At 32.4% G+C, this 21,776-nt stretch overlaps 4 protein-coding genes and 1 long non-coding RNA gene across 16 annotated transcripts in view; 3 read left to right on the top strand and 2 right to left on the bottom strand.

Moving 5' to 3' along the window:
* Positions 1-6,441, bottom strand: part of LOC111428145 (ras-related and estrogen-regulated growth inhibitor-like) — a 70,944-nt gene extending 64,503 nt beyond the window's left edge. Inside the window, exons 1-4 of the transcript XR_011641673.1 lie at positions 6,187-6,441; positions 6,005-6,136; positions 5,825-5,954; positions 3,399-5,774 (exon numbers count right to left, since the gene is read on the bottom strand). The gene's annotated coding sequence lies outside the window, so the exon portion shown is untranslated. The remainder of the gene's footprint in view (positions 1-3,398; positions 5,775-5,824; positions 5,955-6,004; positions 6,137-6,186) is intronic.
* On the top strand, positions 540-4,927 carry LOC111428141 (uncharacterized). 11 transcript variants are annotated; one of them, XM_071199525.1, is made up of 11 exons: positions 541-637; positions 698-1,516; positions 1,571-1,725; positions 1,907-2,166; positions 2,222-2,441; positions 2,494-2,670; positions 2,731-2,899; positions 2,951-3,181; positions 3,412-4,443; positions 4,493-4,680; positions 4,728-4,927. In XM_071199525.1, exons 1-8 carry the CDS (start codon positions 617-619, stop codon positions 3,092-3,094), a joined length of 1,965 nt encoding a protein of 654 aa, XP_071055626.1. In that variant the 5' UTR covers positions 541-616; the 3' UTR covers positions 3,095-3,181; positions 3,412-4,443; positions 4,493-4,680; positions 4,728-4,927. The 11 variants fall into 11 exon arrangements, with proteins under 11 accessions (XP_071055633.1, XP_071055634.1, XP_071055626.1 ...); XM_071199524.1 differs by having other exon boundaries at positions 2,951-3,691; positions 3,758-4,443; XM_071199531.1 differs by having other exon boundaries at positions 2,951-4,420; positions 4,493-4,540; positions 4,605-4,680.
* Positions 6,442-6,768: 327 nt separating the features above from the next.
* LOC111428143 (major facilitator superfamily domain-containing protein 9-like) lies at positions 6,769-8,233 on the top strand. The gene is made up of 4 exons (XM_023063554.2): positions 6,769-6,886; positions 6,951-7,082; positions 7,131-7,470; positions 7,521-8,233. The coding sequence occupies exons 1-4, from the start codon at positions 6,836-6,838 to the stop codon at positions 8,216-8,218; spliced, it is 1,221 nt and encodes a 406-aa protein (XP_022919322.2). The 5' UTR covers positions 6,769-6,835; the 3' UTR covers positions 8,219-8,233.
* An 88-nt stretch (positions 8,234-8,321) lies between these two features.
* Positions 8,322-20,928, top strand: LOC111428142 (prolactin-releasing peptide receptor). Of its 2 annotated transcripts, none has more exons than XM_023063552.2 (7): positions 8,322-8,862; positions 15,950-16,129; positions 17,537-17,628; positions 19,151-19,303; positions 19,362-19,706; positions 20,398-20,610; positions 20,663-20,928. In XM_023063552.2, the coding sequence occupies exons 1-6, from the start codon at positions 8,455-8,457 to the stop codon at positions 20,591-20,593; spliced, it is 1,374 nt and encodes a 457-aa protein (XP_022919320.2). In that variant the 5' UTR covers positions 8,322-8,454; the 3' UTR covers positions 20,594-20,610; positions 20,663-20,928. The 2 variants fall into 2 exon arrangements, with proteins under 2 accessions (XP_022919320.2, XP_022919319.2); XM_023063551.2 differs by having other exon boundaries at positions 8,323-8,862; positions 20,660-20,928.
* LOC111428147 (uncharacterized) lies at positions 9,237-11,463 on the bottom strand. Its single transcript, XR_002708040.2, has 2 exons — positions 10,020-11,463; positions 9,237-9,933 (listed from the first exon to the last, which is right to left on the bottom strand). It is a non-coding gene; the product is annotated as an uncharacterized lncRNA (long non-coding RNA).
* Positions 20,929-21,776: the final 848 nt, after the last annotated feature.

The raw sequence follows: 21,776 nt of genomic DNA, 5'->3' as shown, positions 1-21,776 counted from the left end.
CGTCCATCTAAATAGCTTTCTGGCTTTAACTAAATAGGTAGGAAGCGCGTATCTTTGCGGACGTCTTTTAAACGTCGGTTAACATCCCTCGGAAGATCGCGTGACCTTCGGGGTCAATCTTTACCTCTTTAGAAGCACTTATGCATCCGCATTCCATAAAGTGTACGTTTCGAGGTGAAGTTTATCGAATCAAAAAATGATTTATTAATAATGATTAATTAAAAACGGAAATGTTTTCTTTTTGGGAATTGTTTTACTGTAATATAGAAACTGAGGAAGTGATTTATAAAGTTCCCTTGAAGCTTTCCAAAGAGAACCCGGTGGCAATAAAATCTTTAATCTTATCTTTTAACGGTTGAATTGATTCTAAACCATTTTAATTAATATAGGCGAATTACTACTCCTTTCTTTTATTGATTATTGTTGTTTATTTGTTATCAATTTTTCTTTATTATTATTTATAAAAAATTTAATATTTTTTAATAATCTTTAAAAAAGAAAACATTTTGGTATAGACCACCAAATTTATTAAGGTGAAGTGTTGGTTGCCTATGTTGTATAAGTTTATATCATTCAAATTATTTTGAGGTTAAGTTTAAAGTTATATTCTTTTACAATGCCAATTAATGTTTATGAGGTAATTAAAAAAGAATATCATTTAATTATAAATAATTATCATTAAAATACATATTTTTAGGGTGAAATTTCTTCAATCGATGAAGATTTATTATCATTTCAAATAAAAGGAGAATCAAATATATTTTATGCAGCAAAATGGGTACTTGCAAATAAAACCTTTTTTACACCAAATTACAAAATTACAATTAAAATATGTCATGATACGGAGGAGAAATATCCAATATTGTGTGATGAATGTCAGATTGAGTTTCCGATAATAACACAAAAATACAATAATGATTTACTTGATTTAATAATAAAATATAACTTAGATGACGATTATATGAAGGAAGTTTATAAACAACACAGAAATTTGTTTAATGAATATTTCGATGTTCGAGATGGAAACATAATTTTACAAGTTTTAAAAGAAACATTAATAATTAATAATAATCGGTTTAATTTAAAACCAATTAGTGCTTGTAAAATAGTTGATAACACCAATATTAAATACCAATCATTTCCATTATGGACTTATACCTTTCACAAAGAACATTTTGATAATCAAAAAAACCTTAACAATTACATTATTGGATTTTTAAAAATCAACAATATGTTTGGGGTTCCTATGCTTGTAGATTCGCAGTGGAATGTACCCGTTTTTATATTCAAAAATAATGAAATTAAAAAGTATATTAATCATTTTGTGTTAATTAAAGAAACTTTGCTTATTGCTGAAATTTTTAATGTACCAAATCAGGAAACAATCTCTTGCGTAATTCTTAATAGTGATGATATTATTCCATTAATTTTAATTTCGAATGTTGCAAGTGATAACGTGAATGATTTTGAGGTGGTATCGAATAGAATTATAGTTAACTTAAGTCATATTGGTCCGGTAAGGTGATCTGACAGTTTTTCCCTTTAAAATTGAAATTAATTTAATTCACAGGTTTTAAAGGGTCAAACAGATCAAGAAGAATGTTGGATTGAAGCTCATAATAACAAACTAGGAAAAATATTTATCATACTTTCTAATGAATTACTAAAAGTGAGACCTTTATTATCTATTAATTGTGAATATGATGTCGTACATAAATATCCTTTGTAAGTACATACAGTGTGTTAATTAATTATTGTACGCGATGTCATCATTGCAAGTATGCAACCAATATCACAGTATGGGTACTGCAATACCAATACTGTGATATTGGTTGCATACTTACGATAATTAATTAACACATTGAACTTTTAAAGTGAGTAAAATAAAAAGGAAATAACATTTTAGACAACCATATAAATGGAGGGAAATTAATAGACTTTATAACCTTAATGGGTTTATATTTAAAAAATCCACAACAAAGTTCGTTTTTAAATCGTTTTCTAATTTATCTCAACAATTATTAAATGTTCAAGAAGCTATTACATATGTTAGAGAAAAAACTGATGATGTTAACATAACGGGGTTAATAGCGCAAAAACTTTTTAAGAACCTGGCAAAATCGTTTTATGGTGGAAAACGATATCAATTACCTTTTGGAACACCAGGTAAACAAACCCCAAAGTTAGTTACAAAAATTATACTAAGATATTTATTTTAAAGGTGATTCGACGCAAGTTATTGTTCTTAAACAAAATGAAGCGAGTGTTAGGATTTTTTTAAACGATTTTAATAGATATCTTTATCCATTTGGTTTAATCTCTGGTATGGTTGTAAACATATATAGAGTGCGACCTCAAAGTAAAACGTATTTTAAGTGCACACCATTGACAACTTTTGAATTTGTCGAATTTAACACCCCGTCAATAATCCCAGCAAATTTGTAGATACAAGTATTCTTTGTTTTTAAATTTATTTAAAATAAAACGTTTTAGGCACAGTTTATATAAAAATTTTCAAGAGGTGAAACAAATGCATTATGTGAGTAATGTAGAGGATGAACTATTATTTCCATTTGATATAGTTTTTTTGTTTCAATTAAAATCGGTTTCTGTTGATCAAGGGTTGATTGTTTATGATGAAGAAAAACAAAAAATGAAAGTTGATATATTGTAAGTTTTCTTGTTGTTTTTGCAAGTTTGAATTTATGTTTGGTTTTTCTTATTATTTAGGTTAAATTGTAGTGGTCACGGTTGTTATCAACTTCAAGTAAAATCTGAATCGGTATTAAAAAGTCTTTTATGTGCCAATAAAGTGTCTTATGAAATATTTTGTAAAGCTATAAAGGAAATTAAATACTTTAAATATTGTGAAGATGATGCTATAAAAAATGATATTGAAGTAAGTTATAGATTTACTCCAACAAATCTGTTAAAAAAACTAACTTTTTAGGATACAGATGAAGTAAATATTTTTAAACATTCACTTAATTTGGCGATGTACATGTGGCGTTTAAGAAACTATGAAATTGAAGTTTATGTTAGAAGAACATTGAATACAAGTTCAACTGCGTTCTATACGACAGTGGACTTTTAAGTTAGAATAAATTATTATTTAAATTTGTCGTTTTACAAATTCATTCCCCGACATAATTAATTGTTCTTAGCTCGTCCATACTGTTAAGTGAGTAATTGTTGTTCACATGAGCGAACACGCGCGCGAGTAAAAGCGAACGGGTAATAGATCGTTTTGGTATCGGGTTAAAAAGTACTTTCGTGGAAGTTCTAGATCGCACACACGCTATAAAACGATAAATTTTCATACGATGTGGAATTTCGTGTCATCAATTTTAAAACCACAATAAAAAAATCCTTAATGATTTATTAAGATTAAAACTTACTACTTGTGTATAGGCTCCCAAGCAGCTCTGCCTACTCTTACGTCCTCGAATATCCAATAATCGCGTGACCGCCTGGGTGAGCTCTCAAATTTCGGTACAGATCGGTTAAGGAATGGAAACCCCGAAAGAAAAGTCTGTGGTCCTTCAGGATGGAGGTTGAACAACAGGCCAACGACACGTTCTCTGAAAAATATGATGGTTACAAAAATTCCATAATAAGACTAATAACCCACCCACGGAAAAAAACATGAAGAAAAAAAGGCATTTTACGAAACCCAAGAAACGGCATAAAGGTAATACTGGAAGACTTTAACGCAAAAATGCTATTGGAAACTATGCCTCAATGAATGTGCTTGTAGCTAGACTCAGACCACTATCTAGTTCAATCAAAAATAAGAGCAAGAATATCTGATGTTAAAAAAGAAAAAGGACAAAGAGAGGACAACCTCAACTTGGAAGCTCTCAAAAACCTTGAGCTAACTAGAAAATTTGAACAAGGACTAGGAGCAAAACTACAAGAACAAATGGATAGAGCATGTCAAGACATTGATGAATATTGAGGCAAATGCAGGGCTATACTGGGAGGAAGCAATGGAAGAATTGGGGAGGTTCTGGTCCACCATACTACCTATCGACCACACTATCTTGGCTAATCTGGAAGCACTTAAAACTCTCAAAAGACTGGAATATAGGTATCACGGAATATGGAGAAGGCATTATAATTTTATTGTGAAGAACCGATTATTGTACAATCCATCAAAATCAATAGGTAAAGGTGACTCGGCCATCTAGAAAACATGGAACCAGGTGGAAGAATGTCTAAAAATGGGTTTTGGTGCCAAAAATGACGATGACTTATGTATAGGCAACCAACATTACACCAAACAATTTTCTTTGAACTCAATTTGAGGTTATGTTAAATTATTTCATTTCAAAGTTCAGATATTAATCTACTTTTACATTTAAAAACGTTTCCAGCTTAAGGTGTAAAATGGAACCTAGATTTCTGCTAGTTAAGAAAGGTTTTAATATGGTTTTAGATAAAGTATCAATTTTAAATTAGTTAAAATTGTTTTAAAATTTTCTATTTTTAGATTAAAATTATTTCTGTAAAAAACGGGTCATTAAAGGCAGAATTTAAGGTAACTGAGGATTATGTAAACGAATATGATAACCTTCATGATGGCTTTTCAGCCACGGCTATAGATGTTTTAACTGGTATTGGTTTACAATCAACATCCGAAAAAAAATTAACTTATGTTTCACTTGATCTACATTTAAGGTGAAATAAAAGAATTTATATGAAAAAATTAAAGAAAGGATTTATAGCTTTTTAGAGCCAACACGTTTGGGGGATGAGATTCTAATTGAAACTAAAACATTCAAAAAAGGAAGGACTTTGTGTTTTCTTGAGGCAGAAATGAGAAATAAACTCACTAATAATTTATTATTAAAAGGGGAACAAATAGTTTATTTAATGAATAAGTAAATTGATACAAATAATCTTAAAATAAAACTATTTTTCCTTTTTCTCTTTCTTATTAACCCCTTTTTGAGCAACATCTACACTTCCCACATAATAATAACTACCCAAAACCGATGCTATAACTAACGGAATAATTGTGAGCATTTTAACAGCATTTTGTAAATAAATATCACATAGAACTCCCAAAATAACAGGAGCAATAACACTACTCAACGTGTTAACAGTTTTTAAATCACCAACTAAATTATCGATTTTAAAATTATCCTCAATTTCTTTCCACGCTGAATCAACAAGCACTTTCGATAACGCCATAAAAACGAAACCGATTAAATACATTTCGTAAGTTGGAGCAAAACAAATAGCAGTTGAACTTATCGCCAAAACACTTAAAAATCGCCTCAGTTTGTGAAAGTTTTTTACAGTTAACTTTTTTTCAAAAATTTTTAACGAAAACGAACAAAGTAAAAGAACGAAGTTTTGATAGGCTATTGTCCACCCAACTTGCGAATGCGATGACAAATAATGAACTTTTAACAACACAGGAAACTTTGTAAAAAAAACTGTTAAACCAAACGTGATTAAAAAGCGAAGTAAAAAAATGTTTTTTAATTGGATATTACTTAAAGGTTCGAATGTTTCATAAATGATATTTTTCAATGATATTTTTGAATCCTTTTCTATTGTTGATGGAAGAAAACCGGATAAAATCAAAGAAATCAGATAAAAAGAACCAGTTAAAAGTGATAACAAATAAAATCCTGTAGCTGTCTCAAAAATATATCCACCCAAAATCGGTCCTAATATAAACCCAAAAATACCTAAAATATTTAAAATTGCATTTTGATCCAAATTAAACGCTTTAATCGCACATTGAGTTTGATTGGTCAAATCTAAAACATATTAAATCTAATATAATTTTTCACATTATTTCTCAACTTACAATAAACTCCTCTTAATATTATTATTATTGTATAAGAAGGATATATTCCCATTAAAATACTTGTAATAACACCCAGTAGCAAGGACAATTTTAAATTTAATTTTTTTCCAAGATAATTATTCAAAAAGGTCTGAAATTATTCTCTAAAACATTTCTTGATGTAATAAAGATTATACGTACTGATAGTGGTGCCGAAAATAACTGAAAACTTATATGGAGCATTGCATGAAAGCCCAAAATCGTGTGATTTCCACCCAATATTAAAATCTGGATGGGTAAAACTGGCATTATTAAACCGTAGCATATTGAATCCTAAAACATAGCTTTTCAATTAAATATTACACAAAAATAATTTAACACACCAGAAAAGATATAACATATAAAAGTGAGGTTATGTGTGGTTTCATTTTGGAAATTATTTGATATTACAACTTTCACCTCTTAATAACTCATATCATACCAATGTCTATATTAAATTATCTTCTATTTATGCGATAATAATCTAATTTACGTCATTGTAAACAAATTTATTTAATAATTAAAAAAATCTTGATATTTGTGCTTAAGTTTGATTTCAATTTTATGATTGACATTCACTTACTTTTGCTTACTTCAGACTAGTTGATACTAAAATTGTTAGAAAATGGAACGTTTTAATTATTAACTGTTTTATAATTCAAATATTGAAAAAATTATAATCAATTATATTTATTTGCAAATAAATGTAAAATTTTTCAAATAGTTTCTAAAATATTTACTGAAAAAACAACTTCACGCTAATTGTTAAAACGTCATCCTGTTAAATAATTCTAATTATTAATTATAAATAAATAAATTTCCTTTAAAAAATTTTAAATGTGAATTAAATAAATTTAAATATGTTTAATATATAGAAGATACTTTAATAATTTTTAAAAGATATTTGAAACATCCAACTTCACGTTAATTTGGAACTGTTTACGTCAACGATCAATTATAACCTCAAAATTTTCATCTGAATTTATTTTAATAATGAAACCAAACAAATACAACTTATTTATTGTATATGGAATATCATTTATGGTAAGTTCCTTTCCATCCTTAGCATTCCTTCCATTAAAACTTTATTTTTTAACTATTTTCATAGGATTTATTCGCGATAGGTTTAATGTTTCCACTTTTACAACCCCATTTGCGATCCCTAGGTGCTTCGCACCTTACGATAGGATTAATGGGTTCGACCTATTCAGCTTTGCAAGTTTTAGCGGGACCTTTAATAGTAACAAACGAAAATAAAACAAAAATCTTTTTAACCAGATGGTTTTAGGGTAGTTGGAGTGATTTACGGGGAAGAAAACAGGTTTTAATATTAACATTAATTATTTGTATGGTTTGTTATTTTTTAATTGGTTTGTCTAGTTGGGTTTTTTTAATATTTATATTCCGATTTATTTTGGGAGGATTTAAACACACCCAAACGTTGTGTAAAGCTCTAATTGTTGATTTGTTACCAAAAACTGAACATGCACAGGCGTATGGTCGCTCAAGTGGTTTAGGAATGTTGGGGTTTGTTATTGGACCTATTTTAGGGGGTCATGTTTCAGAATTAAATGATGGTTTTATGTACGTTTGTTGGATAACTTCTGGATTATTTTTAATTAACATTAGTAAGTTATTAATTTGATTTGATATAAAAATTTGAACTTTTTAATTGCAGCTTTAACATGTTTTTTGCCAAGTACAAAAGGATCATTTAAATCTGAAAAAGTAGTTAATCTTTTCGATTTAATTAAAGGGATAAATTTGGAAATGAAGAAATCGGTGGAAATTCTTAAAAAAATCAACTGGAAAATTTATTGGGATGCGTTTTTAATCCGTTTTTTATTTGGAATAACCACATCGTTTTTCCATTCAAACCAATCTTTATATTTAAAAGAAAAGCATAATCTTTCACAGCTTTACATTGGTTACACAATTTCATTTTTTAGTATCATTGGTGTTTTAACATCTTTAACACTTGGTTGGATTACAGAAACTTTTTATAAAAATGACACAAATTGTTTGCAAAGACTTTTCCATTCATTCGTAATCCTCTCAATTTCCTGTCTGGGTTTTTACCTGGCGCCAAATTTAATTGTTTTTTACACGTTTCTGATTCCATTTGGAATTACAACCGCTTTAGTTCGAATCGTTAGCATGGAAATGATGCTAACAAAATCGGGGAAGGAAGAAAAGGGGTCATTATCAGGTGCTTCGAATAGTATTATGTCTATTTCGAGATTTTTTACTCCTTTAATGTCCGGGGTTGTTGGTGATTTTTTTGGTGAAGAATCTGTAATGTTTTTTGCATTCGTTCCGGCGATAATCGGATCGATTGTTTGTTATAAATTGTTATCAAAAGTAAAATTTGAATAAATAAAAAAAAAATAATAAAAAATAGGGTTTCGTCCTTCAATTTAAACGCAAGCGCTTTCGAACCCAACCCAAAAGTTCTCTCTGAAAGCTCTCGCTGAAAGCGGTTTCAGTTTGTCGCTTCAATCCGCGAAACTCGGATGTGTTTAGAGCTTGCAAAAACGCGCAAAACTAATTTAAAAGATTAAAACTTAAATATAAAATGTTTACATTATTTTTTTGATAGAATTTAAATCGCCATGAATAATAACGAAACTTTGACTGACATTTTATCGACGACAAAAGACCCTTTCGACGATATTCCGGTTAACATAAGGCACGTTATAATTGAGTTTTTGATCGGCGCCCATGTCGAAGGTAACGATGTAACGGTTCCACACGTGAGAAGTTCCGTTGTCAACATTTATCAATCGATTATTTGCATTTATGTTTTGTTAATAATCGTTGGAGTTTCGGCAAATTTAGCGGTCGGTTTTCATATTGTAAGACATAGACTTTACGCAGATCCCACATATAGTTTTATCGTTAACAATGTTGTTAGTGATATCGTTAAGTGTATCGCTGTTTTACCCATAACATTATACGTACTTTTAGTAGAAAATTGGAATCTCGGGGAATTACTTTGTTCCTTTTTACCAATGCTACAGGTAAGATTTTATTAATAATTGGATTTTGAGGATTCAGAAAGACTTTGTTACAAGTTGAGGTCGTAAAATGGTACGTGGTCTTATTGTTGGGATGTGGAAACGAACAAAAAACTCTTATCTCTCTGCTCCTGAAGAGCATTTAACGGTCACGAAGGGGTCGGAAAAGCGGTTAAGAGAAAGAGAGAAGTTTGTGGCAGCTCTTCTCGGGGGGGGCTTTATGTAAATTTAGGAGTTAGCCGACTTTGTAACTAGAACACAAAAGGACCTTTTAGATTTCCCTTCTATTTATTTCATTACTACCCAAAAAAACTTTTTTTTTATTATTCAGATGAATTTCTAACTAGATAATTTAAGAAAAAGAAAATAAAATCGAATAAGTTTAATAATTTTATTTAATTAGTCCAATTCTTCCAAAACTTTTCACGTTTCCGCATCTAAATTTTGCTATTTTCCAACTACTTTTAGATACCTCGACGGTTGCCAGATATCAGATGAGCATCCTTTGAATTCTTGAACCTGCACTTTAATTTTCTTGTCCTTTTCAACACGTTTCTATTTACACTTCTTTGAAGCTCTCACATGTTGGAATTCCATTCTCTTTATTTCCCATAAGCTTCTATCCTTGATTTTGTGAACTCTTTCAAATATTTCCAAACTATTTTCTAATATATACGTTAAATAACACCCAATCCTTTATGGAATCAGTTCTTGAAAACTAAAATATGTAAAGATTTCAAATATTTATGATTGAAGTGATAGAAAATGATGTGCAAGGCTGGTTGATTTGCTTTTAATAAGTAAAGTACAATGAGCTTTTGAAATAAACTTCCACTTTGTTGCCGACATCACCATTTATCAGTTTTCAGGCAGTTATTGATTTGCTGTTGTGATTTTTTTTAAAAAGCGATTCTACCTGAACATTTTGTCGATTTCAATCAATTTATTGAAAAAAATTTGTTAACTAGGTTGGTGGGACGATGAATGTTCTCGGGTTGTCGATGAAATTAAAAACCAATGTTAAAGCCTACATGCTATGTCCTTTTTTGAATATTTAATTACAGAAATGTAATCCTAAAAAGCGAAGTAAATGGATTAGTAATAGTTTGAATGAAAACTCTTTTGGTTATGATATTAGCAAATTTAGTAATGTCTCTTACCCCTCTTTCTGCATTTAATAATCCTCGAAATTTTATTAGTGATTCCTTCATTTCAGTATTATGACATTTCCTTTTACATTTCAAGAGCTTTGCCGAACCTTTTTGCAACGTAAATCTAGTTATAACCTTTTCCACCTGAAGTTATATTATTCATATTTTCTATTTATAATAAATTGGGAGTTACGGTGAGGATACTTTTGTACAGAAGTATAGAAAGCGAAAATAGGAATGGAAACTGTTGTAACACCACACAGGTTGTCATTAAAAACATTTACGATAATAGTTAATAGCGAACTTAATACCAGAACTTCTAGAATTCCTGGAAAATTCTTTATTCATCCTAATCCCTATTCAAAAATCAAATAAGGCCCCACTTTGTTATTGGGCAACCCATTTCAAAAAATTTGGAAAAAGTGTATTCTAGCTATAGTATTGCTCAACGTATCAAATTACCCGCAACATTTTTGATATCAACCTCTACTTGGTCATTTGGTATTCTTTGCTTGCAGTTCTACCTCTGATTTTCTACTACCAAGAATTTTCTGCCAATTATTTGGTATTCTTATCAGTTAAATTGTATTTTCTGTCAATCATTGGAAAAAGATACCAATCTTCCAGCAACCAAGTGTTATAGTGCCATATGCTGACAGCGCAAAATATCAAGGCATACTTTTGACACAAATATAAAGATAGAATCATTCCTTATGTGGCACTTTGATAATGATAAGTCTTCAAATTTATATTTATCTTGGGGTCTTTAATGACCCTACGGTATTATAATTGTAATTTTTGGAAATTGCACATTTAATAATAAACAACTTGATGTCTAGTTACACAAGAAATTGTTTACTGTGTAAAAAATTGATCGGGAGCAATTCAAACAGATAAAACCGTCTATTTATAAAAGTAATACGCGTAATACGTCGCGTTATCACTCGAGTAAACACTGATGTGTAAAATTTATTGGTATATATCAAAAAATATTGTTTATAAAACGTTTTTTATGCGATTATTAAATTCTAGTTGATATTTTACAACTTTGGCGATGTTTGAAAGCAAAATGTACTTGAAACGATCACGCTCGGTTATAAAAGCTTTTAAGTGGCACGCTTTTATGGTAAATAAAAATATTCATGTACACCGAAAAACTATTTAGGTTTATATGTAGGTACAAAAATTTTTGCTGCAATGAAATACTAAAGATAATCAAATATCAATAAACATTCTTTTTGGCGATCAAACATTTTTTTTTCGAATGTTATAAAGTTTATCCCCCGGCGATATGCAATATCCACATTTATTAAAACTTTGTATCCACGTCACGAATAACAAAAATATCACGAAATGAAAAACTTTTATTTCCTCTGCATCACAAAAACGAAAACTCCTTTATTTAGTTTCGTTCTCAATTAATGTTTCATTTATCAAAACGGAAAATGACAGGTTAAACCAGAATCGAGTCCTTTAATTTTTCAAAGTGGAGTTAAAACCGCCTAACAAGAACAGAATCTAAATCAATCTTGGTTTTAATTAAGATTGAAATTCGCGCTTAAACCCAAACAAGCAACCCTTATAAAAGATTGTTGTTGGATTTCGAGTTTCCCCCCTTTCCTTTATGGAAACCAGCTTAATTTGTGATTATAAATGGATATTATCGATCCTGAAATTGTATACGAATTATTTACAACTCGCAAATTCCAAACAATCGCATGCGGATTAATTAAATCCTCCAATCACTCAATCAATATATGATGTAACCCTAAAATTAATAAGGTATTTTAGATTCAAATTTATTTTTTGAAATAAACCTCATAGCGAATAAATCTCTTTTTAAGTCATTTTTCAAGCTGAAAGATATGGAGTAATATCACGAAAGTTACGTAGGGTGCAGGAATATAGAAGAAAAAGATTCGTATTCATAAAGATGAAACGCAAGTCTTCTTTGAGTTGGGTTGATATCATGTAACACTTTAAGAAATGACTTTTCTACGAAATTTTCCACAATTTCGGATGGAAATGCACGACTTAAATTAAACAAATTCAACCCTTAATTTACATAGCTTTAGAGATGTCTACGTTTTCATCCCAAGGTAATTAACTACCCAAAAAATAACAGACAGGAATTAAGTTCAAAGGGTCGAATGGGCGTAAATTAAAATCCTAAAGAGGATACATTTTTTGCTATCTTTTTTTATGAATTTCAGCTTTAAATACTTTTTATCGTTTTTTCAGGGTTTCACATGTTTGTTTTTCTTTTTAACTGACCCCGAAAGCGCGGTTTTCAGCGTGTTATTAACGTCCAAATCCTCTGTTGTTCTCCGTGAAATATTCCGATGAGGTATTGAGGGATTCGGGGGGGGGCCAGGTGGGAGGGGGAGTTGCGAATTCAGCACCACACCATAATTGCAATTTCCCAACGCGACACGAATCCTACCAGGAATACCCAGTAAATCATGATTTGAAAGTTGAAGTAATGCGTAAAATCTTTAAAAGCAAAACAAAAAACATCCTTTGTAATTAAATTCTCAACATTTATTTTTTTAATAACTTATTTCAAGGAAAATTAAAGATACGTGTTTTCCATAAGTTTCAACAAAACGGATTGATGCTCCTAGACTAGAATGCAAAGCAGATGTAGAGAGTAGAATAGATGTGGAATATTCGGTCAATTTTAACACCAAGTATTACGCGGTCTCACATGCATCAGCATTAAAATATCGGCAATTACTAGCAATATGTACATCAATAAATACCCAGTAATATTTACCATTCCAATTTTAGTTTACAAATGTTGTGCAATTTAGGTTGATTTTGAAATTCTAGTTTCTGCGGCGTAATTGATTTTTCATAGCCGATATGTGGAGTTACTTGATTATCTCACAGTGTGCACTTAAGAATCTCGTGATTACTTTTAAGGTATTTCGTTTGTATTCTACAAATGCTGTAGACAATATTGGCGAATCATGGGATAAGCTGAAATCAACCATTTTTTAGCAAATTTTGCACAATTGTGTTATTAAGTAGCCTTAATCTCCTCCTTCCAGAAATTGGACAAAACATATTAAGTTTAGCAAAAAATGTTGGTTTTGAGGACTTGAAATAAAATTATGTCGTGAATTTCTTGGATGCTGATCGCTAGCCACTTTCCAATGACGAGTTAATTGTACTTACGCAATTTGAACAAGGAATATCCATCTTTCTTCAAAATGATCAGAATAAAGAGCGCAGCACCAACGTTTTTCGTGGTATTATCGTAGTTGTACGTTGTTACCAGGAGTTGAAAAGAGAAAAGGGATACAAAACAAAAAGCTTTGGACAAATATTTCAATGTTGGTCCACAAACAACAACGGAAATTGAGAAACTACGCAATTCCTTCAAGCCTGATATACACTGTTGGAAATAATTCAAATCCAAACGCCTGTGTCTAGCGCAATAAAATTTGGTATGGAAGTAGTACTACAGTAGTGTAACTTACTCTCACATGGAGAGCGGCACAACTCTGCTGGGAGGAGAAACATCAATAGCGAAAGTATCCCCCGTGGGCTTCGCGTACCATCGCTACACGACGTGGCACGGCATCTATAAGTCGCTGTAGCAAGAGGGATGGCTAACCATGCCACCTCAACTCGCCTCCATAGCTCCTCAACGTTAGCCGAGGAAGCCGGATAACGTAGAAATCTCCGACCAGTCATTTCCCAAACATGTTTGATCGGATTCAGATGCGGAAACCGAGCTAGCCATGGAAGCATTCGTATACGGTGCTCTTCCACAAAGGTCTGTACAACACGCCCGATGTGCTGTCGTACGTTGTCGTGCATGTATAGCAGACCTGGGAGCCACCGAACGTAGGGAAGCACAACAGACCGTAGCACCTCATATACGTATCGTTGACGCGTCTTGGTCTGCTATACACGCAGCAGACGTATACGTCCACTATATGTAATCGCACCCCATACCATAATGCTCGGTTGTCGGTGGATAGGGTGTTCTTGCACACACTGCTCGAGTAGACGATCACCACTGCTCCGACGAATTAAAATTCGCGCATCACCGGTGCTCAATTCGAATCTTGATTCGTCGGAAAACAAAATGTCCCTCTACTTGACAACCTACTAATGCCTAGCGTCGACCCACTCGTGACGTATGCTGCGGTGCTCGGATGTTACTGCAATCCGCTGTATCGCACGACGCGCGCGCAGTCCACTATCTACCAAACGCCACCGTACAGTTCGTGTAGTGAGTGCGCCTTCCCCTGCCGGTGGCCAAACAGCTTCAAGTTGCCTTGAGGAGGACACACACGACGCTAAAGCACTGAGCACAAGAGCGCGATCCTCGTGTGCTGGGGACGCACAGGGCCGTCCCGGCCGCGGCTGGAGGTACCTATGTCCTACCTCAGACCATTCTCGCCATGCCCGTTGCACTGCCGATAACGACAGCTCCAGACGACGTGCAATTTCACAGAACGATACACCCTCAATGTGCATACCCACAAACATTCCTCGCTCAAACTCGCTTAAGTAACGCGATCGCCCATCCATTGCGCACAGAGGTACGATAACAATGTGGTACCTCACACCACACTAAAAACAACCGGTATTTTCCATCCACTTCGGTTTCCATAGCGACGGAATGTTCCACTTGGAAGGGTGGCTCAGTCAACAATGCCGCGACGAAACAATTCGAAACTCCCTGATTAAACTCGTCTACAGTAAACCTTTGTGCTCCGCAAATATTATAGATTTATCTTCACGCGTTCAGATTATATAGGGTGTGCTCGTGAATTATTTCCAACAGTGTAAATAAAGTTCAACACATAAAAGAGATACTAATTCCTGTGAATGGTGGAGTACTAAGTAATAGGTTTTTAATATCCGGCCAAACATATTTCGCTTGAATCGAACGCAAGAAGTAATCTCCAAGTATCACGAATATCAAGACCATGAGAATCCAGATTGTAAATAGGTTCATTATATATGGGTATATAGTATATACCTACAATAATGCTTATTTAGAGATTATTTCTCTCAGGGTAGGATTAACTTGGTAGGTGTGGGCAGTTTGCTAATAACCTTGTATATAAAACCATTCTTCCACGCCACATAAATAAGTCTGTTGTTACACGATTATTAAGAGTCAACATAAATTAAGTCACTCATCTAAAATTAAATTAAATTTACAACCACATCCACGTTAAAAAGTTAAGGTTTTATTATCCCCCGATCGATTTTCCGGTCAGAATCTTGAATAATTCAACACGAGGAGGGTTACTTTATAGGTTGTCATTTAAATTAAAAGGGGGTTAGCTGAGAATCCGTTTCGTTTACGCTCAATTTAACAATTTAGACACGAATCTGACATCATCGAAATAAATCCGAGGTGCTTTTTCACTAAGTAAGATTGTTATTAATAAATAAAAATGATTAAAATCGATAAAAGTAGACCAGAAACGTCCACTCCTATTTTATGTCCAGTATTGTGCGTCACGTGCAGCGTCTGGGTTAATTAAAAGGCTCCCCTTATTGGTGTATTTTTGCGTTTCGAACACGCAATAGACTGTTTTTGACAACAAGTGGTAGGAAAGTACAACTAAAAATGTTTATTTATAAGAATCGAATTTATTTTTAATAAGAAAAGTAAAATGTAAATTCATTGGAAATCCCACGAGATATTCGCAAATAAAATAATAAGTAAATAGATTTTCCCAGAGAAAATACCGTTTTGATTTACGACCAGAAATAAACCGAAGGGTGTCTAAAGGGTTCAGTGGCGTTGCCGGGGGGTGGAAAACGGGGACTGGCATTATTGGCGTTTCCTTCCTTTTTCCTATAGCAATAAAGAAAACGATGTTGTCTACATCCCCTGTTGTTGTTATTACACGTTTATTTTTATTATTTTAACCAATCTGTATGAGAAATTATTCTTTTTTTAGGATATTCCGCTACATACCACAACACTAACATTCCTATTAATGGCCTGGGATCGACTCAGATACGTTAAACATCCAAATAAGCCAAGAATACCAGCTTTTGTATGCACCATTGGTACCTGGTTAACCGCTTTGTGTCTCGTTTTACCTTATCCGATTTATATTATTTACGTTGATTTAGGGGTAAGTAAATTTAAAATAAGTTTTTATTAAGTCAATCCAAAACTTTGATAATTTAATTTTGATAAAAGTTTGAGCTGCCGGTTCTACTTTTTTCTCCTCTTTTTTCGCTTCAACGATGAAAGCAAACTCTTTTTTAAAGTTTTTTCATAATAAATTATAATTTACAAAGAGTTGTAACCGTTGGAAACGGGAGAAAAAAAAATGTGAAAGATCGTTTTCCAATTTTACAGTCGGCGAGTTTGCGGTGGAAAAGTAGAAACCTTATTCTACATGCGTTCAACGAATCGTGGTGCTTCCGGTTTGAAATTGACATTTGAAACCCTCTCCGACTTCCAATTTTAATACGAAAAAAAAATGTATTAAAATATATTTGGAACGAAATATATGATTTAAAAAGGTTTTTTTTTTTGTAAATTTCCATAAACATAAAATTTTTATTACACATTCTTTTAGCTTTGATAAGTTTTCCTTCTCCTTTAAGAAAACATGAAAAACATCTCCCCTTGTTTTAAATTATCTAATCATCATTCCCTGCGAAAAGACACCATACAAGATATTTGTGGGAGGACTTTTTTTCTGTATTATAGACGCATCGATCCTTCTTTTTTATTTCGTTTTGTTTTTCATCCGGCTACGTACAAGAAAAAGGAAAAAGGTCGTATTTTACGATGGTATATTTTTGTCCAACAACAAATTTCTTACCTGTGGATGTATGAAAATTTCACTCGAATCCCTGTCTATATTACGGTTTTCTTTGACCCACTTTTTTAGTTTCAGCTGAGTGGAAAACATGAACTGTTGAAAATTGAAAACGGGTTTGAGTTATTAATCATAGTGACTAAAGACTAAGTGGGTAAAGAGGGTCTCGGTTGTATCGACCTCAGCTTAAATTTACTAAACGCTAATGGATTTCAAGAGAACACACCATCATAAAATTTAAACCCCTGGGAAAAAGAGAATATAATAAATATCGATTTTTCAGTCTAGTTACTTTCCACGTCTTTGAATAGGAAATAATCCGCTTGACATTTACTATGGAGACTTTCCAACTCTGCCGATTTATTACACTTTTAGTATGGATCGATTCTCAAGAAACCCCATTTCTGTATCTATCTCTTCGAATCTACTCAATGTGATAACTTCCTTTCGGAATCCGCGAAGATCTCTTTTTCAACACTTTATTGAGTAACTTGTGTCGTAAACATCTCACGCTTTATAAATCCGAAGTGCTCCGTTCGTTTAATTTTCTCTCACGGGAAAACGCTTGTTCTATTATTCATAAACTGGGAAAAACTGAATGGCCCCTAATTGAAAATCCTTTCCCTGCCTTTAACGATGAAAAATTAAACAATTTTTCCGTTACATTAACCCATACCTTTAATAATTGAGTAATTTAATTTTTTCTAGAAACATCTTCCAGCTTTCGACGGCGTTGGGATATGTATCGTAAATTTTACCGACGATATGCAAGAGTACATGCGTGGAATCTTTCTTTTCATGTAAGTAAGACCAAAATATTTTGATACTTTTAGATAAATTTCCGTTTCTATTGTTTGACCCTCATCTTCAATATCGCAAGTAGCAGCTGACTTTGTTTTATGTGTTTTCCCACAAACTCCATCCCAAAATTATGACACCAATATATTTTGCAACCTTTAACGGCAGTCGGATGCTGTATAGTGGTGGTTTCGCATCGATGAACACCGTTACATTTCGCTGATCGGCCCCTATTAATTTAAACCCCGTGGCGTATTATTAATTTTAAATTACACGTGATTACCTTGCGCTTCGTAATTAAGTATTTATCTTTGTATTATTTTGGTTAAAGAAAACATTGCTGTTTAACTTCCCCGGATATTTTTCGCCAGGATTGAGCATTTAAGGAAACAAACACCGACTCACCGCGAATGACCAAACTAAGTTCACAAAACAAATACTTAGAATTGGCGCTAACTAATTCCGCTAAGTAATCCCAGAAAGTCATCACGTAATTCCTAAACTGTGGGAACCCTCAACTCTATCGTATTTGAATATTTAATGATGATCCGCGTTTGTGTTTGGAAAGCACGACTTTTATTAAACTTGTTTTACTAAATAATACTCCAAATTTTAGATTATTGGATGAAATGTGTCCACAAGGCGTGTTATGTGTCACATGAACCACCCAGTGTCACATGAATCGATAAATCTGCAATTAGCAATTTCCCTATCTCTTTATGGTCTACCAACTAGCGGTGTATGACATATCAGGAGTTTGGAGAGTACGAGTTAGAGCTTAATTTAAACGATTATTTTTAATCCAGTTAAATCTTTCATTATTTTTTGATATTAGTCTTTTCTTTCTCTGGTATATAAACCTTATAACTTTTCATATCTTCTCCATAATCGACGAATATTTCTTGTTTACCTTTTAGAGTCCACTTAAGCCTTGTCTCTTTGGGATATTTTTGCTGCTGAAGGAGTTTTTGCGCTGTCACACGATAAAATGTTGCTCCTTCTTTGTATTATTACATACAAATATTTTATGAGCATCAAAATTTATCCAAACTTCGAAACAATTCGCTGTATATGTAGAAATCCTTTCCTATATTTGTGTTTTAATGAAAATGTAGAAACTTCTCTTCGTCATTAAACATTTTACACAGATACAAAGGTTGCCAGGAACGTATTTTAATTAACATCTTTTTTACGCTCCGTTTTGCACCACATCAAATATTAAGGTATTATTAATTTGATAGTTTTGTTGTGTTAGGTAAAATGAAACATAATCCCAGATTAATTCTAATAATTGAACATAATTTAATACGGTTCATTTATGTTGTCATCACAAATTTGCAATTAGAATCTCTTAAATGTCAACTGAAATCGAGTTGAATTCACTTTAATTCAATTTAAAAGATCCTGTGTTCCGGTAATCCCATTTGTTGCCGTCTGAAACTCGGCACCCGGTGAAATCCTTGTGAAATTCGCTTTTAGAAAATTGTATTTTTTGCATAATATCCTTTTTTTAAAAAAATTTAGGTACGCAGCTCCGTTATCAACAATTTCGTACTTGTACGTGAAAGTTTCGAGAAAATTGCAGGAACAACAAGGGGATTCCGGAGTGATTTTATTCGAAACTCGACGAAATGGGAGATCTAGGACCGATTCTCATTCAACCACCATCGATATCACGTAAACTCATAATTAAAAATTTAAATGTAATACAAACAACGATTTTTTTCTTTTTTAGTAGAAGTAACTGTCGTGGTGATTGCGATACTTTAAGCGATAACAGCCGAAATAGTTATACAAGAAATAACCGGGCTAGTTACAGAGAGAGTCGATTTAGACAGGAATCGAGCGAAGACCTCGATATCTCCAAAGAAACGCGAACGCAGAAGTATTTGGTCTTAATGGTGACCATGTACGCGGTTTTTCTTTGCCCGTTGATGATCTTGAGGGTGGCTCGATTGGCTCTTATCGAAACCTACGAGAATACCGCCCATTTCGATATCACCTACACTATGCTGGTTTGGATCGCGTTTCTTCATACTTGTTCCACCCCGATTTTATTCGCATCTTGGCAAATGAGTCGGTAAGTAAAAAACAAAGAAGAAAATGACACGAGATTAAGAAATCGGAAATGATCTTACAATTTAATTAGGCTAATTATAATACGTTTCAATGGAAACTTCTGCACAAAGACCAATTAATTACGTTTTAATTACACGAAATTTAAACTATATTCGAAGTTTCTAACATGAATCGATAAATTAATTGGTGAATTTACGTTTAACTAACCGAATAAATTTTTGCCTCGCTTCCTAATTATAGTTACTATTGCGCCGTAAAATAGGCAAACCAATAAATTAATGGGGTTTGCTAATACGCCAATAAATCAAATTAATCCCGGTTCGTAATTATTTGTTTCAATTAAAATCTGTGGACGTCCATCAACTTCGGGGCAAACTTCGGAACACCTCTCACGTAATGGTCGCCAATCCATCGATCGCTATTTGCGTGGACAATTCAGATTAAACTTAAATTTTAATCTAAAAATATATAATTAAACAATTTATAATAAAATTCATTAAAAAAATTCAATAAAATCTTGATATAACGGATAGTATATTTAAATATAAATGTTTGCGCTCAAAAATAAAAACCAACAGTTATAAATCAAGGGCGGTAGTTCTTGTTTTAATTGTTATTCAGCGTTAAATGGTTGTATATTTTTCATTGAACTAACACTAGATTTTGTTATTTGAAATTTATATTGTTTATAGTCCATCAAAAGAACGCCTTCGTGGTTACTTCCGGTTCAGTAACCGGAAACTTCGTCGTTCGTGCGACATCCCCAACCAGCAAAATCCGGGACAACATCGTTCGTCCGTGTACGGTATTCCCGGTGAACGAAGAGGGGATCTCGTTATGACGGGAAATGGGGAATTTTCGGATTGTGGAAGCATGGAAACATCCTGATCCGGACAGAATTCGAGGTAAAAATTGCAGGATTATTTATTAAATTTCTGACTACTTTTAACATAGCAGAAAATGTTTGCTTAAAAAAGGACAACATTTTGAACAGCTCATATAAAGAAGATAAAGAATATAAAGGTTTGAGATAAGTAACGAAGAAAGTTCAACGTTAAAACTCAAGAAATAACCAGCCAAAGTATACTTAAAATAAATATAACGATGTTTGTAATATAATTGTTGTGTAACTAGAATTTTTTTTGTAACAAAAACTGTTTGTGATGTCTGACAAATAAAAAAGTACATACATAACATACAAAATAAAATTCGATGTTATTTAATGCTGTGTTATTATTTTAAAATAGAATTTTATTATTTAAATACCATTAATACAATTGTCATATTGGTATATTTCGCTGAATTGAAAATCGGAATATTTTTATTATTGTAATTATTTATATCGGAAATAATAACTTCAATTGATTTTGAATCTAATTTTAAAAATAAATGCAAATCAAATCGGATATCGCATCACAAGTAGCAACTACTACACCGTGTATGTAGGTTATAACCATGTTATAATTTACATTCTCTGTGGTTATAATATGAGTTTAATTCGCGAGTAAAATACGTCGGGTTTACTTCGTTTCGGCTGTTACCTATTTAACTAACAATTTTCACAACCCTTTGTTGTGTCATGTTTGAACTTTCCAGAACTTTCTGAATAACATATCCATTTTCAATGCAACTTGTTTAATATTTTTGTTAGAAATATTTTGCTAAAACAGAAAACACATTATTATGGCGGATAAAAACTACATACTACTAATTCAACTGCTACCAGATTCTAAACAAGGAAAATGTGTCAAAAATGTATTCGTTTGTGTGATTTATTACTGAAAATAATTAATAAGTTTGTCCTAAATCTCGACATTTTCCACAAGATTAATTATGCCGTGATACACAACTGTATCAAATTTCACGTATAATCAATAAAACGTTTTAAAATTGTCATTTATATTCCCATTAGAATCCATGATCAAGATTACTCTTGGTTCCACAAATACTATGCTCTGGATAGTAATACTAATTTATCTATCACTTAATTGCTAAACATACTTATCATCATACTCACACCCTTAAGTGTGCTTGATAATCTCTTAGAGATGTCAAAAAGAATCCGATATCT

This window comes from Onthophagus taurus, chromosome 10 (assembly GCF_036711975.1).
Source record: "Onthophagus taurus isolate NC chromosome 10, IU_Otau_3.0, whole genome shotgun sequence".
NCBI classification, from domain to species: Eukaryota; Metazoa; Arthropoda; class Insecta; order Coleoptera; family Scarabaeidae; genus Onthophagus; species Onthophagus taurus.
The sequence above is the reverse complement of the archived record's forward strand: the minus strand, read 5'-3'. Positions and strand labels throughout refer to the sequence as shown.